Source organism: Scyliorhinus canicula, chromosome 20 (assembly GCF_902713615.1).
Source record: "Scyliorhinus canicula chromosome 20, sScyCan1.1, whole genome shotgun sequence".
Lineage (NCBI taxonomy): Eukaryota > Metazoa > Chordata > Chondrichthyes > Carcharhiniformes > Scyliorhinidae > Scyliorhinus > Scyliorhinus canicula.
In genome coordinates, this window is record NC_052165.1 from 62,755,326 (window position 1) to 62,772,874 (window position 17,549).

Sequence of the window (17,549 nt, forward strand, 5' to 3'; positions counted from 1 at the left end):
TCCCTACAGTGCAGATGGAGGCCATTCGGCACACTGAGTCTACACTAATCTCCGAAAGTGTACTCTACCCAGGTCCACTCAACCGTCCACCCCTGTAAACTAACCTCCACATCCCTAAGGTGTAATTTAGAATGGTCAATCCACCTAGTCTGCACATCTTTGGACCGCAAGAGGAAACTGGTACACCCGGAGGAAACCCACACAGACACAGGGACAACATGTCCCTGGGCAGCATGGTGGCATAGTGGTTAGCACAATGGCTTCACAGCGCCAGGGTCCCATGTTCGATTCCCGCTCGGGTCTGTGTGGAGTCTGCACGTTTTCCCCGTGTCTGTGTGGGTTTCCTCCGGGTGCTCCGGGTTCCTCCCACAGTCCAAAGATGTGCAGCGGTAAGTGTATTGGCTGTGCTAAATTGCCCTTAGTGTCAAAAAAGGTAAGGTAAGGTGGGGTTAAGGGGATAGCTTGGGTGGGGGATAGGGTGGAGATGTAGGCTTGGATAGGGTACTCTTTCCAACGGCCGGTGCTGACTCGATGGGCCGAATGGCCTCCTTCTGCACTGTAAATTCTGTAATTCTTTGAACATCCAAACGCCCAAGGCCAGAATTGAGCATGATGGTCACTGGGGCTGTGTGGAAGCAGTGTTAACCACTGTGCCATCGTGCTGCCTGAAATGTACTTCCCTTACCAGGAATCGAACCTGGGCCACAGTGGTGAAAAGCGGTGCCACATCCTAACCACTAGACCACCAGGACCACCATGGCTCCCTTAGCTCTGCTGAAGTTTTCTGATGCAGGAATCTGCGCACCATTCCTGGAGAAGGTGATGGAATTGGGATCAAGTTGTTAGCTCTGGTTGGGGAATTAACGCAATTAACCTGGGCCTTCTCCTGCACTTAAATACGATTCCATGATTGCAGATTTGCGCACAAACAGAAGCCACACACAAAGTATTAGGAATAAACTGTATTGCAATGGTTAGACAATGGGAGATTTGTTCACCAAGCTGAAAAGCTGTTTGACGTCACAAATGTTTTTTTAAATGAATCCAAGATTATCAACAGTTAATTACCTCAGCTTGCAGTCAGCGTCGATGATTAAAAGTTTTGCTAATTGTTCCATTCTTTAATTAATCATGATTGACCACACACGACAAAATACTCTCCGATTGGTGCTCAGTGATCAGTAGCACTGAGTGGGCAAAGAATTTCACAGGAGCAATTTGAGATTTACAGTTAAAAATGTTATAAGTGCTTCTGCTGCATAAAATCTGTGAAAAACACATAGATTTGAATATTACTGCATGATTTCCCGGTGATAAAATAAACCGTCTTTCATGAAAAGGTGCTGCTTGAAGTGTAAACAATGCCTTCAGTCTTGATGCGATCCAGAATTGGTTGATAGATATCTTTGGTCAATGGACCAATCATTCCTTTTGTAGAGATTTCACCTGTTAAAAATGCAATAAGTTTGAACATTGTAATGGTATTGGAATCGGCAAATGGCTCAAAAGCACAGTGACTATTTCTTCAGGGTGGGGACGTTTCAGGATGGGAAGAAAGAAACTCTTCGAGAAATTTATCCATGGACAATAAAGACTGAAACATATTTGTTCAGGTGCATCACTCCCAAAAGCCTTGCTTATAACTCTATTACTTTGTTTTAAAAGTCTTGACCTAGAATTATGTCAAAATTACAGCACAGAAACTGGTGTTTATGCTCATGAGCTTCACAGCTCCAGGGTCCCAGGTTCGATTCCCAGCTGGGTCACTGTCTGTGCGGAGTCTGCACGTCCTCCCCGTGTGTGCGTGGGTTTCCTCCGGGTGCTCCGGTTTCCTCCCACAGTCCAAAGATGTGCAGGTTAAGTGGATTGGCCATGCTAAATTGCCCGTAGTGTCCTAAAAAGTAAGGTTAAGGGAGGGGTTGTTGGGTTACGGGTATAGGGTGGATACGTGGGTTTGAGTAGGGTGATCATTGCTCGGCACAACATTGAGGGCCGAAGGGCCTGTTCTGTGCTGTACTGTTCTAAGTTCTAAGCTTTCTTCCAATCTACTTCATTTAACCCCATCAGGACAATCTTCTACTCCTTTCTCTCTCATCTGTTTATCCAACTTCTATTTAAATGCGTCCACGGTATTTTCCTCAACTGCTCCATGTTGCAACAGGTTCCATATTCTAACCAGCCTCTCAGTAAAGAAGTTGCTCCTTACGTTCTTATTGAATTTATTGGGGACAATTTCCTATTGATGACCCCCTGTTTTCTCCAAGTGGAAATATTTTTTGTTCATTTACCCTTTCTAATTTTAAACTCCTTTATTAAGTCAATCACCCACATCTCCAACTGTTCCTGATAGACTCTCTCAGTGCTGATATCATTTCAGATTGTATAACTGATATAACCTGATTACTGCTGACTGGAGACTTATGGCAACCCCACAATCCTTAGTGGGTATGAGCTTCCCCAATGAGGGGGATGAAGAAATCATTAGCAGAGTCACCTGCAAAAATAGAGCTGGCCAGTGTGGAACCAGCGAGAGAGGAGTGAGCAGTGGCGGAGTGCTGCTGCTGTAGTATATATGTAATTATAAATAAAGTTATTTCTTTCGATTCTACAAACTCGTGCTGGATTCGTCTTGGCCCTCACAAAAATAACTTTTGCACATCAGCCAACTCTGTGTTTCCTGAAATAGGAACATGTCTAGATCTGTAGCAATAGTTTTTGAAATATGGTGTATACCGGACACATTATTCAAGGTTACTTTATTAATAGATATGCCTTCTTGTTTGTCAGAACAGGTTTTATGTGCAGATAATATGTTGGCAAACTGAATCCTTATCATTAATGGCGTCCGCACTGGCATTTTACTCCCATAATCCTTCTTGGCCAACAAATTGGTATTGTAATCATTGTTCCAGTTGCAATACAGGAGTCCATTTATAACAATATCAATCAGGATCATAGAATAGAATCCCTACCGTGCAGAAAGAGGCCATTTGGCCCAACGAGTCTGCACCAACCCTCTGAAAGAGCACTACCAACACCCACTCCCCCACCCTATCCTTGTAACCCCACCTAACCTGCACATATGCTCACTAAGGAGTAATTTAGCATGGCCAGTTCACCAAATCTTTGGATTGTGGGAGGAAACTGGAGCACCCGGAAGAAACCCACCCAGGCACAGGGAGAACTTGCAAATTCCGCACAGTCACCCGAGGCCAGAATTGAACCTGGATCCCTGGTCCTTCCTTGCCAAAAGCAGTAAATGAGACATGTGACCAATTAATCTCTTTTCATGATGTTAGTTGAGAGAGGACATTTCCCAGAACACCAAGAGAATAGTGTGCTGAAATATTTGCATCTACCTGAATAGGGAGGCTACTTGTCAGCTGAAAGGTGACACCCCCAGCAGTACAGCGCACTTTCAGGAATACGCGGACACATTATCCCACATTATGGCTCGAAATCTTCAAGCTTCTAAGAGTAAGGCTGACGTGTCCCTACTTCAGTACCAATTTGACTGAGGGAAAGCCATTGTTCCTCGAGGCCTAGTTTTTGGGGATCTTGGTTTCCTTGTACCAATTTGCATAAGGATCCTGGATTTGTCCCATCTTATTCAGCACTGCCACAGAAACAGAAGTATTCGGAATCCCTTGGAATCCCTTGTAATAGTGAGGAACATTAATGAGAGCCTCATACAATAATCTGTTCGAAAAAATGAAAAGGATTTACCATCTAAAATCATCTCGGCACCAACAGCACATGGGTAACCAACAGTTTTTGCCATTGCTGAGAAACCACCAACATCACCATAGACCACCAGACTATCGTGCTTTGTTTCCAATTGACCTGAAGTGTGTCTAATGCCAACGTCATTCCGCAAGACAATCAAATCTCTTTCACCCGGAGCTGAAACAAAAGAGGACATATCACAAACTGGAATCTGTCGTATAGAACAGATCACAAACTGGAATCTGTCGTATAGGACATATCACAAACTGGAATCTGTCGTATGGGACATATCACAAACTGGAATTTGTTGTGTGATTTCAATCACAACAGCCACAATCCCCCAAAATTTCTAAGTTAATGTGTGGCGTGTTTTTCAGGGAGTTTCCCACCGACTCTGTCGCTGAGTTCCCCACCATTATTCAATGTCACTTTTTTTGGCGCTGAGGAGTTGCTCACCGGTTTAGACCACATTTAGTGTCTTTTTAGCACTGAGGAGCTGAACTCGGATCAGCCACCATTTTGAAAGGGTGCCCCAATCTCCCCACACTCCCACCCATGGTAAATATCATCCCCCACACACATGGACACTACGTGAGGACAATCCGCTATGGGATCCCTGGGATCCCCTCGCTTCTGCCCCCCACCCCCACATCTCCTTATAGCACCCCCTCTCTTCCAGGACCCCCACCTATCACCCCTCCAAACTCCCAGAGGCCCCCAGTTACCTGACCTGCACTCGCCTACCTTCATACACCCCCACCCTCATTTTATGGGCATGGCCCATCTCGCCCCCCTGGCACTTTGCAGTGCCACATTGGTACTCGGACACTCTTGCACTGCTACCCTGACACCCAGGCAGTGCTCCTGTTGGCCTGGCCTTCCAGGGGAGGGCCAGGGTGCCACCCTGCACTTACCCTGACCACCCTGGGGTCTCCGGTGGCCGGGGGAGACCGTCCAGGTGCTATTCCTCCTGGTCCACGTTTGTGTGGACCAGCACTGATCGGCGCCTGGCTGCAGCCTCCCTGGGGATAGGTCTACGACCCTATTAACGGGAGTGGCGTTTTGTCACGCCCATTTGGCGCGGAGTCCCGACTCAGAGGTGTCACAGGACTTAGGAGCATCTCGTGTGGCCTGGATCGTGTCGGGAAGTTCGCTGTAAGCCTCTCCTGGGATTCTCCAGTCGCGTTGTGCTCTCGTTTCAGCCCAATGCGGCCGGTGAATCGCACCCAACCTGTTTTCAAGTACATATTGAAGGTATAGGACTACTACACCACTTTTACTCACCTAAACACATTACATGTTGAAAATCAACAGAGAAAATGCAACTTAATCTATGCATTAAATGGGAATGGACAGATCTCGCCAACACAGCCGTGGTCTCAACTTGATGGGGATGATTTAACAGCCAAGCTGTGCCTGTACATGCCATGGTGCAGCGTAGCCAATAGAAACCAGGAGACGCCACTACCGGGATCTACCCGGCTCACAACACCTCCTGAGATCTAATGCAATCTTACGAGACGTTCTGATGTAAAATCCACCCATTGCGCGCAGGATCACCTTTAGACAAATCTGCATATTAAAATGAGACAGCTAGTCTCACTTTAATGTACAGTTTCCCTAATGTACCTGAGGTGTTGGGATCTATGTCCTTCGCTTGGAGATCTTGGGAGAGTGCCTTTCAGTATTGGTCTCCACAAACGGGGACCAGACAGAATGGCACCCATGGGCATCTCATGATGGCTCCAGAGATCGGGACTCCATTTAAAAATGGCATCCTGATCGCTGGCTACATTGGAGTTCCGGCAAGGGGGAGTGGGAAGGAGGAATTAATCGGCCCCCTCCACTGATATCTGTCAGTGCCATGTCGTGAAAAAATGATGGATCCCACACCAGGTAAGTAAGGGATATTGGTCAGACCTGCCTGACAAACGCCAATGAGGGGTAATAGGGTGGGCAGTCAGGTTTTCACAGAATCACAGAATTGTTATGGGCATGGCAGGAGGGCATTTGGCCCATCATGTCTGCACCGGCTCTCCAAGCGAGCATCGTGACTTAGTGCCATTCTCCAGCCTTTTCCCCATACCCCTGCACATTGTTTCTATTCAAGTAATCATCTGATGCCCTCTGATAGAAACCTACACATCACCCTCTTCAATGCTTCGATTTAAACTGCCTCCACCACACATCCAGGCAGTGCATTCCAGAACTACTCATTGTATGTAAAAGTATTCTTCTCAGATCACTTTGGCTTTTTTTGCAAACCACTTTAAATATGTGCCCTCCCGTTCTGGATCCTTTTACGAGTAGGAACAGTTCCCCCCTATCTACTCTATCCTCCCTCCACCTAATTTTGAACATCTCTATCAAATCTCCTCTCCAAGAAGAACAGTCCCATCGTCGCCAATCTATCCTCAGAACTGAAGTTTCTTCTCCCTGGAACCATTCTTGTAAATGCTCTCCAATGTGTTCACATCCTTCCTATAGTGTGGCGCCCAGACTGTACACAATACTGTAGCGGAGGTATAACGCGTGTTAGGTCTTAGGGTGGGGAAGACATTAGGGTGGTGCTCCTGATGGCCACAAGGGACCCCAAAGGAGCTCCCTCACTTTCTGCCTGACAGCAGGCCCTGAAGGCTGCTGGGCTATTCACCAATAAGTGGTCACTTTGGAGCTTCAATAGCCCACGGCTGGGAGAGCTGACTGATGTGTTGCCTGCTCACTGCAATATGGGAGGCAGGCCAGAGGTGGGTGGAAAGGAAGTCCCTCAAACCTTCAATTTCACCAGCAGGGAATCGAAAAATTCACCCCTCTCCCCCTGTCCCACTTTCTTCCATTGCCCACAGTCTGACTAGTTTTAAAAAGCACTGTGACTTTGGAAAGTCATGACAAATCCCACTTTTAAGCAAATGTTTCCATTCTTAATATTAATTCTCAATATAAAACACCAATGACTAAAAATAATTTCTTCTGCGTTATTCCTTTAGTAGAAAATACCAACTAATCTCCAATGACATCGATCACAAATTATATAAAGAGATAGTGGAATGCAATCAGTCTCAGCAGCTAACACTGATTTTGACCTGGTCATAAATTGAAGTGAGCATAAACATTCAGGGCATTAACTTAGCTAAAACTTCAGTTCGGATTTCATAAAATCTAGGGGTGGGATTTTCCCGCACGGCACGATGGCCTGACGCCAGCTCCAAGAGTGGCGCGAACCACTCCAGCATCGGTCCACCCGGAAGCTGCTGAATCCTCTGCACTTCCGAGGGCCAGGCCGGCGCCGGACGGGTTGGCGCCGTGCTAACCGGCGCCAAAGGGCTGCCATGAGCCGACGTGAATTGGCGCATGCGCAGAACCGCCGGTGTGTATCCTGCGCATGCGCAGGGGGTTTCTTCTCTACGGCAGCCATGGCGGAGCCTCACAGATGGCGGCACGGAGGGAAAGAGTGCCCCCCACAGCACAGGCCCGCCCGCAGACCGGTGGGCCCCAATCGCGGGCCAGGCCACCGTGCCCCCCCCCCCCCGGCCGGATCCCCTCCGCGCGACCCCCCCCCCCCCCCGCGGACTCCACTAACTGCCCTCCAAGCCAGGTCCCGCCGGGATGGACCATGTCTACTTCACGCCGGCGGGACTGGCCGACAACGAGCGGCCAACGGCCCCCAACCAGCGCGGCGTGATCCCCGTCCTTGCCTAAAAAGCGGGGCCGGAGAATTCGGCAGCCGGCCTCGGAGCGGCAGGGCGGGATTCATGCCACCCTCCCAGCAATTCCCCGACCCAGCGGGGGGTCAGAGGTCTTTCAATTTTGCAGGTCATGCCTTCTCTCATATTGTTATTCATTCCCAAGACATAGAGAAACGCAATAGCTACATTCAGTAATGTTAAGGCATGGGAAAAAGTAATGCTCTACTTACCATAGGCAAGTTTGGGCTCGATGTGCTTTGCAAAAGTCTGCAGAATGTTCTGTTCTTTCTGAACAGGCTGGTCTTCCAAAATTCCAAGCCTTTATTGAAAGTAAATCAATGTCAGTACAAGCAATAGAGGCACTTTACCAAATGTGTCAATTAAAACAGTATTTTTCAATAAGGTGTTGGGTCCAGGAAGTTGGAACACAGACAAGCTATAATGGAATAATTCTCTGTCTCAGCCCACCTTGGGTGATATGAACAGAACAGAAAGAGAGAGAGAAAGAGAAAAATAAAAAAGAGCAAACAGAAAGAGTGATCAGAGGGACTGTTAAACTGATTCAACATGGTTGAATTCTGAATCCAACAGTCTTCCAATGTAATTTTGTGCAAATCCCACAGACCCGCAGAAATTCAACCTAATCGTTTGTACAACAGAACAAGCAGAGACTGAAAAGATCACTGTCCTATTCCCTCAGCAAGCACACAAAGACATCTAATGCTTTAAAATAGGTAATCTGGCTACTGCTTCAAATCAAGAGCTTTTATGGTTATTAAAAATATTTTTCATTTACATCACCACTTAATTCTTCAAATCTGATAAATACTTGGCAACTCTCCTTCTCCAAATAACCTTGAAGGTGGTGAGTTTGGGTCTTGAGACGGCCCTCCCATCTCAAGCCACCTCCACCTTGCAATTTGTACACCCCAGACTGCCAGATCGATTGTCACACAAACTTAAAAGTGCTAGCTCAGGAAGTGGTAGAATGTACACGTAGTTCCCCGGCCATGGTTATTTCATCAGTCTATCATGTCAGGTCACTGTGAACTGAATCTCAGTGGCAATGACAGAGAACTCAACCACTGTCCCAATTCTCTGGACAAGGACAAAGCATGTGACCTTCTAGAGACCCAAGCAGAAAGAAAAAAAAAACAGGTGTTATCTCACCACATCACAGTGCTCATCCTGTGATCATCTCTTCCAATCTTATCATAGACAGCTTCTTGGAGGCTTGCGAAACTGCTGGATGGTGCAATTCCCACCAAGTTACACATGAGCTCTCTCTGTACAAACACAAATTTCAAATAGCTTGATTAGAATAATGAGTGGGGACGACAAGAGGCAAAGGCAGCAAAGGGACGAAAAGGCGGAAGAGAAAGCCAATAACAAAAGAGCCGCATTTTACTCTTATGCCACACTGATATACTTTTAGATTTTAAATTAAGTGTGCCATTGTTCACTGGACAATCGCCGACCACAAGGTCAACCCTTCTTTACTTGGGTGTCAAATACCACACAAGTATAAACTGTTATTTTGCCATATGTAAAAGCAAAGGGAAATAGGGCTGGAGGAAGTTGCACAGATGTTGTAACATAAGGACATGAAGGGGCTGGAGTTGTAGCAACTCACTTAAAAACCATTTGGTCAATAGCTCTCCAGTCATTTTAAACAGAAGGAGAATATTCTCCTAGTGCATCTGAAATAAGCGATGAATGAATATAGGTAGTTCTGCTCTACTGTCTCCTTTGCTCCCAATTAGCAACTTATACCCTCTTACCCGCACCCCAGCAATAATCTTTTTAATGATCATGACTATCACCAGGTTTAAAATAAGGGATGCCATTTAATGGGTGAAGCACTAAGTGGCGTAGCAGACGCGACTTCCCGGGTGCTTCCAGGTGGGACCATGACCGGTATCTAATGGCAACAATTGGAAAAATACATTTAAAATTACAAAATGGCTCAAAGATTGACCCAGATGCTGTTAGTAATACAGTAGTTTAGTTCAGAAATAGGGGGCGGGATTCTCTCACCCCGGGGTTGGGCCGGACAATCGGCGGGAGTGGCACCATCACGCCATGCCGCCCCGACGCCGTTCCGCCGACTCTCTCTGGAAAGTGGAGAATTGGCGCCGGTGCGGTTGGCGCGGCGCCGGTCGAGGGCCGCTCTACGGGGTGAGCCCCCCCCCCCGCCCATTTTCGGCCCGGGATGGGCCGAGCGGCCACACTAAAAAAATCCGAGTCCCGCCGGCGCATCCCACACCTGCTTTCACCCGGCGGGACCTCAGCGTGGATGCATCTGGGGCGGCCTGGTGGGGAGGGGTTCCGACCCCGGGGGGGGGCTCCGCTGCGGCCTGGCCCCCGATCGGTGGGCCTGCCTCGCGGGCTGGGGGCCTCTTTTGCTCCACGCAGGCCACTGTAGCCCTACGCCATGTTGCATTGGGGCTGGTGCGGAGAAAGGAGTCACTACACATGCACACATAGGCGCCGGCCCCTCTGCGCATGCGCATACCCTGATTACCCATCTGACGCCGGGATCGGCAGCTGGAGTGGCGTAGGTTGCTTCAGTGCCGTGTTGGCCCCCTGTACAGGTCAGAATTGCTGCTCTGGAGGCAAAGTTGACAGCGTCGAGAAATGCGACGGCGTTAACACTTAGCCTCAGGACCAGAGGATAAAGCCCAGGATTAGGGAAAGAAGGCATTCTTTCCTAGTTATTGTTATTGCACAGCGAGTATATAAAACCCTCAGAATAATCCAGCAAAACCACCCCCTGTGTTATATTCAATGAAACAAATTGACATACCCAGGTGATAGGAGGAGCTTCAGGACTAAGCAGCAGGCTTGGGTCAGGATTGATCAATCCCAGTTTGTTAAATCCTTTTATCGTATTTGCATATCCCTGAAAGAGGACACAGGACAATATCTACACATGGTCATAATGTTTCATTACAGACGGCACTGCAAATGACAAAAATCATCAACAGATTAAACATCATCCAGGATCAATCTCTTTTAAGGCGCTTGATATTGTTTCCCTCTGGATTGGCGGATGGCAGTTGGGTGAATATTTAATGAAACAACTTGTCTGCTTAGAAGATGAAAATGGTTGAATCATTCTTTGGCAAAGCGTGAAAGCCAATTCCCGAAATCCCTGTAATCTTCCAGGGGGACCCACTCATCCAAGAGGTGCACATATGGATTTGGAACAGAAAAAAGCTGCTGATATTAAACAGACGGCAAGAAATAATCTGCAGGAAAATCGGCCTATTACAAGTCACAGTGACAAGTAACACGTAAAACCCTGTAACTGTAACAGTGTCTGGGGAAGAGAATAAATGCAAAGAACAAAAAGGTGAAGCTGCATGAAACACAAAGGCAAGAACCGGATGTCTAAATTGATTAGTGAATCAGATACTTCAGTTCTGTAAAAAAACGTAAAACATGACAGATGGTTGAGCGAGTGAAGATATCCAGAATAGGAGGAAAGTTAATAATGACAACTTGCAGTCATAGAGCACAGTTAACATAGTAAAAACACCCAAGGAAGCATCACAGGGGTACGATCAGAGAAAACTTCACCCTGATTCGCATAAGGAGGTAGGAGAAGTGGCCAAAACCTTGATCAAAGAGGGGGCTTTTGAGGAGTGCCTTGAAGGAGGAAAGAAAGATAGACAGACAGAAAGGCTTAGGGAGGAAATCCTAGAACTTAGGACCTCGCGCAGCTGAAGGTAATGCTGGATGCACAAGAGATCAAAATTGGAAGAATGAGGAGATCCTTGGGAGTTTTGGAATGAAGTAACACCACTTCACGGACAAGCTAAGGAAGAGAGGAGAGGAGAAAATCAAAATTATATCAGAAACAATTATCATTATATTCTTGATTATACCCATCACTGATCAACATGGAAGATGATTTCAGGCACTTTCTGTGCTTTGAACCGAGTGGAAAGTGAACACTTTGCAGTTCCCGGTCACCCAGCACCACAGAGAGGAGAGTGTGAGTTTAAAGAAGGAGAATAGCAAAGCTGCACCAGAAGTGTGAGATTCCCCCAGAGTGAGCAACAAAATTAACCACATTCAAAAAAAAGATATTTTCAATTTCAAAGTGTCTTAACGTTCCTGTTGGACTTTAACCTGGTGTTGTAAGACTTCTTACAGTGAGACCATGGTTAATATGTATCCTAATTCAAATTATCCATCTTGGCTCCCTATTCCTCAATAACCCTGTCTTGCAAAAATCTGTCCATCTTGGATGGAAAATTATTGACTGAAAGTATTGATTTTTCTGGGAGGAAATTTCACACTTTTACCACTTTGGTGTGAAGAAGTGTTTTCTAACTTCTCCCCTGAATGGACTGACTCTTGATTTTGAGGTGACAACTTCTGTCCTGAACCAGCAAAAATTGTTTCTCTCTATCTGCCCTTCCAATTCCTTTCGGAATTCCAGAATTTTCTGTCAGGTTTCTCCCTTCACCTTCTGTGTTCCAGGGAACACAAGTCAAATGAATGCAATAACTCCTTGTAATTTACTCCTTGGAGCCCTGGTAACATTCTGGTGAATCTGCACTGCGTTCCTCCAAAGGCTGAAGCCCAAGAATAGATCCTTGTGGGGTGCTTCCTTCTAATTAGAGTATATTTCCAATTTCCATATTCTCTATCATCTAAACAGTCTCCAAATTGGGTCAATAATTTGACTTTGTTCCCATGAGATTTAATTTGAGCTATGAGATTTAATTTGAGATAACTGTCTAATAGACATATGAACATATGAACCAGGAGCAGAAGTAAGCCATTCAGCCCTTCGCTCTGCTCTGCCATTTAATAAAATCATGGCTGATCTGATGGTTTCAAGTCTCTATCCTGCCTACCTACGATAACCTATGACCCCCTTGCTTACCAGGAATCTCTCTACTGCTGTCTTAAAAATATTCAAAGACTCTGCTTCCAGCACCTTTTCAGGAAGAGTTCCAAAGACTCACGACCCTCTGAGAGAAAACATTTTCTCTCATTTCCATTTTAAATAGGCGACCCCTTATTTTTGAACAGTGTCCCCAAGCACTAGATTCTCCCATAATAGGAAACATCCTCTTCACATCCACCCTGTCAAGAGTCTCAATTAAAGCCCTTTCTTCCTTTGTGTTATCACAAGGAGTAGATCAAGGCAATGGCTTCTATTATAGAATGGCAGCACCAGGGCTGCAACCTCTTTAGGCCTCCCAACTTAAGAAGTATTTTCTTTTAAAAAAAATATTTTTATTCAAACAAGATTTTAGTGATAACAAAAAAAAACAATACAACAAATCCCAACCACGTACTATACCAAAAGCACACCCAATCCCCAGTCCTCCTCTCCCCTCCCCCTCACATCTAGAGAAAACAGAACCTTAATAATAAATATAAAAAGACAACCCCCCCCACTTTGCCCATAATCAGTTTCCTGAAAAATGAGATGAAGGGCTGCCACCTCAAGTAAGCCCCTTCCACCAACCCTCTCATGGTATTCGTAAGGTGCACAAAATACATCAAGTTCCCCCAGACAAGCCTAGGCCAAGCGACACGAAGTACCTTCACCCGTCTCCGGGTTATTATCGAAGCGAGGGTTAGGACATTTGCCCTCTTCCCCAACTGCAGCACCGACAAGTCCAATGCTCTCAAAATGTCCACCAAGGACAGCTCTAGGCAGCTCCAGCTGAACGCGGTGGGGATTCCAGCTGAACTCGATGAAACTTGACTGTGATCACCCTTGGTGGCTGCCCAGATCTGGACTTCTGCCTCAGCCATTAATGGGCCTCGTACAACTCAGGAGAGGTCGGAAAGACGCCCACCCCCACCAACGTTCAGAACATCTTGGACATATAGTCCATGGATGTGGAGCCCTCTAGGCCCTCTGGCAGACCATTGATTCTTAAATTATGGCACCTGGACTGGTTCTCCAGATTGTCAACATTGGCTTTTAGTGCTCTACGCTCCTCAGCCAACAACGCCATTCCTGTCTCCAGGGAGACAATCTGATCACTATGGTCAGAGAGCGCCACCTCTACCTTCTGTATCATTGCCCCTTATACCTCTATCTGCAGATCCATCTTAACCATGGTCTCCCGAATTGGGGCCAAAGCCCCCATTACCTTCTCCAGATCCTCAGCGACCGCCTGCCACTGTTTCTTAAATTTGTCGGTCAAGAAGCTAACCCAATGACTTAGTCAACCACTGAGGGGCCAACGACACAGCAGGTGAGTCCGCCATGATCCCCCCCCCCCCCCCCCCCGTGTTGAGGCTCAAGGAACTTTTGAGTCGGACAAAAATCCCTTGTCCGACTTCTGCGTTGTGTTCTATTTATTGGACATTATTCGTATGAGGGGGGTCTTATTCCATCAAACTACAACAATTTCCTCCAAAGAAATCGCCCATAAACCGGGCAAAAAGAGCCAAAAACAATGGGCGCGATTCTCCCAAAACGGGAGAAATCGTAAAGCTGGCGTCAAACCCGCCCGGGTTTCACGCCAGCGCGCCCCTTCCCGACCGGGAACCGATTCTGGTCCCCGGTCGGGGCTAGCAGCCCGACGCCGTAGGCACCGGCATGACGGGCTTAACGAATATCGTTAAGCCCGCTTGCCGGAGTTAGCGCCGGCTGACGCGTCATATGACGTCAGCCGCGCATGCGCGGATTGGAAGACTCCAACCCGCGCATGCGCGGATGACGTCATCGCGTATTTGCGCGAAACCCGCGCATGCGCGGGCTGGGTTGCCCCTCAGCCGCCCCGCGAATGGATACTGCGGGGCGGCGGAAGGAGAAAGAGTGCGCGAGCATCGGGCCCACTGCCCGCGATCGCTGTCCACCGATCGCGGGCCCATGGCACCCTTGGCACGGCTGTGGTACTGCCGTGCCAATCGGTGCCATGGTTATGAAAAGCGAGTTTGTGACGCCGTTTTTACGAACGGCCAGACCAGGTGTGTTTGCCGTTCATAAAAACGGCGTAAAGGGCTGGGACTTCGGCCCATCGAACAGCTGTGAATCGCTGCCGGCCGTAAACAAACGGCGGCAGCGATTCGTGTCGGGAGTTGGGCGGGGGGAGAATAGCGGGAGGGCGGGAAAAATGTCGGGAAGGCCCTCCCGCTATTCTCCGACCCGTCGTGGGGGTCGGAGAATTTCGCCCAATGTACCCTGGTGGGAGCCACCACGTGTGCGACTGGTCACCACATAGTCGCCACGGGAATTCCCCGAAGACCCCAACTCCTCCAATTAATAATTACTTTCGAAGGATCAAGACTTGGGTCATGTAAAGCCAAATTCTCCAGGAATATAAGAAAGCCTGTAGCACTCTGGGGTCTTTGGACCCCAGAAGCTATGACAATCGCTTAATGTATCCTATTTGAAGCATAGCCCTAATACCTAAAATATTATGACAGACTGAAAATAGGTCAGAAATTACCTTATTCAATAGATATTATGGCAAGGAGGGTGCAGGCAAGAATTTATTCCTTATTCAACATGTTAGGAAGTAATGGATTTAATCAAGAGCAGTACTCCTGAAATGAGGTCCGATTTCCTGTGGGAACCTTGGAATTTCCCAGCATACTTGAAAGCTACTCATCCTATCATTGTAACTGTACAGCCATGTGGAAGACAATTAATTCCAATATAAAATGGTGTGGGATTCGCCGGACTTGCGATTAACACTCAGGATGCTGACAAGCTGCAACCTGACCACACTCCACTCCCCACACACACCAGCTAACAAGATGGCAGCAAGGAGAGCAGCTCCACGATTTACTGACGCCGAGCTGGCGAGCCTTTTGTACACGATAGAGAAGAGGTGGGTGACCCTATACCGCGGCCTGGGAAGGAGTGGCCACCCGCCGCCATTCGTCATGTCTGGGCTCATGTGGCAGAGGTGGTGAGCGCCACCAGCAACATCATCCGGACCGGCCTTTCAGAGTTGGAATCGATTCTCCACCCAATCGCGTTTTCTGATTTTGTCATCGGCTGACAGAGAATCCCACCCAGTTCTATGAGGAACTTGGCACTGCCACCCGAAGAGTGCCAAAGTCAGAACATTTTTACCTACTGGGAGATTTCATCCAAGAGCCATAGGCCATAAGGCCTCCTGCCTCAGACATAACGGCTTGGGAAAGATTAATGAGAATGGACAGTGACTAATTGAGCTTTTCTGCTGCCATGAGCTTAGTGTAACTAACACCTTCTTTTGGATCAAACCAACAAGGTATCCTGGAGACACCAAGGATCAGGGCAATGGCACCAGTTGGGTGCGATCATCACCAGATGTGGATCGCTAAACCACATTTTCAACACATGCAGCTGTCACAGCACTACCTGTGATACAGATCACTCCCTGGTGTACGCCAGGGTCAGGATGGAACCCCTTAAGTTTATTCATTCAGAGCTGAAAAACTGCCCTTGTATTAATATCAGCCATACTGCCTACCTAGATAAGAAGCAACAGTTTTGTGACTCTTGAACAGATTCTCTCCGGTTTTCCATCAGAAAACGGATAGAAAATGGAGCCTACTTTGAGACATTATCTGCTCACTGCTTGACTGATTTGAGACGAACACCATTGTGATTGAAACTGTCCTTAAAGCCAAGTAGACAAGCCCAGGCATGTAACAATACAATACAATACAGTGGTTTACCACATTCACCCCTGTTTCAAAAAAAAAGTCCAGCAGGGGTGAAGTGGGCTTAAAGATCAAGTCTGTCAGGTGCCTTGATGTTCCGCCGTGATCGCCTCAGTCCCGGCTGTGGTGTGGACACCAGTGTCGAGACCTGCGTGCCCGGGAGCGTGTTGTCCTCTTCTTCACCCAGTTGTTGAGTCGATGGGGGGGGGGGGGGTTGTGGTGCTGGTCACCGGTGGGCCTGCGGGTGCCAGTTCTTGAGGTAGGTGGGTAGAGGTGGGGGACGAAGGTGTAGGGTCGGGGGTGGTGGTGATGGTCAGTGGGGAACCTGCAGGTGCCAAATCCCGAAGGGAGACTGTGTCCTGTCGCCCGTCCTGATGTGCCACATAGGCATATTGTGGATTGGCATGGAGGAGTATGACCTTCTCAACGAGGGCGTCTGATTTATGGCTCCTCGCATGCTTCCTGGGACTGTCAGCCAGGACGGGAGCGAGACCCCAGAGGTGGACTTCCTGGGAAAGGCAAACATGTGCTCGTGAGGAGTCTCGTTGGTGGCAGTACACAGGAGCGACCGGATGGAGTGGACCTCCTGCCAGCAGGAGACTGGAAGACTTCTAGACCGTAGAGCCAGGAGGAAGGCCTTCCAGACCGTCGCGTTCTCCCTCTCCACCTGTCTGTTTCCCCCGGAGTTGTAGCTGGTCGCCCTGTTGGAGGCGATGCCCTTGCTGAGCAGGAATTGACGCAACCCGTTGCTCCTGAAGGAGGAACCCCGATCGCTATGGATGTAGCTGGGGAACCCGAACAAGATGAAAAGACTGTGCAGGGCCTTGATGACGGTGGCAGAGGTCATGCCAGGGCATGGGATGGCAAAGGGGAATCTTCAGTACTTGTCAAGTACACATTACAATCATTAGAGGGGAGGGGTCCATTGAAATCGATGCGAAGGCGCTCAAAGGGGCGAGAGGCCTTTACCAGGTGCCCTCTGTCTGGCCGATAGAAGTGCAGTTTGCACTCCACGCAGACCTGGCTGGTCATGTTCCTGACCTCCTCGATGGAGTAAAGCAGGTTGAGAGCCTTGATAAAGTGAAAAAAACAGGTGACAGAGGTCATTGTGGAGGGCCCGGAGTCGGTCAACTTCTGCGCTGGCACATGTACCGTGGGATAGGGCATCTGGGGACTCATTGAGCTTCCCAGGTCGATACAAGATATCATAGTTGTAGGTGGAGAGCTCGATCCTCCACTTCAGAATCTTGTCATTTTTGATCTTGCCCCGCAGTGTGTTATTGAACATGAAGGAAACCGACCGTTGGTCAGTGAGGAGAGTGAATCGCCTGCCGGCCAGGTAATGCCTCCAATGTCGCACAGCTTCTACAACGGCTTGGGCTTCCTTTTTGACGGCGGAGTATCGAATTTCAGAGGCATGGAGGGTACTGGAGAAGAAAGCCACGGGCCTGCCCACATGATTGAGGGTAGCGGCCAGCGCAAAGTCCGACGCATCGC

General features: G+C 48.1%; 1 protein-coding gene across 3 annotated transcripts in view; it reads right to left on the minus strand.

Annotated features, from left to right (window-relative positions):
* Positions 1–947: 947 nt before the first annotated feature.
* The window catches only part of aass (aminoadipate-semialdehyde synthase), a 98,597-nt gene continuing 81,995 nt past the window's right edge, over positions 948–17,549 (minus strand). For all 3 annotated transcript variants that reach the window (XM_038780090.1, XM_038780091.1, XM_038780092.1), the window contains 5 exons: positions 10,219–10,314; positions 8,583–8,698; positions 7,643–7,731; positions 3,727–3,903; positions 948–1,446 (listed from right to left, as the gene is read on the minus strand). In XM_038780090.1, coding sequence (XP_038636018.1) covers positions 1,331–1,446; positions 3,727–3,903; positions 7,643–7,731; positions 8,583–8,698; positions 10,219–10,314 — 594 coding nt within the window. In that variant the 3' untranslated portion in view covers positions 948–1,330. The remainder of the gene's footprint in view (positions 1,447–3,726; positions 3,904–7,642; positions 7,732–8,582; positions 8,699–10,218; positions 10,315–17,549) is intronic.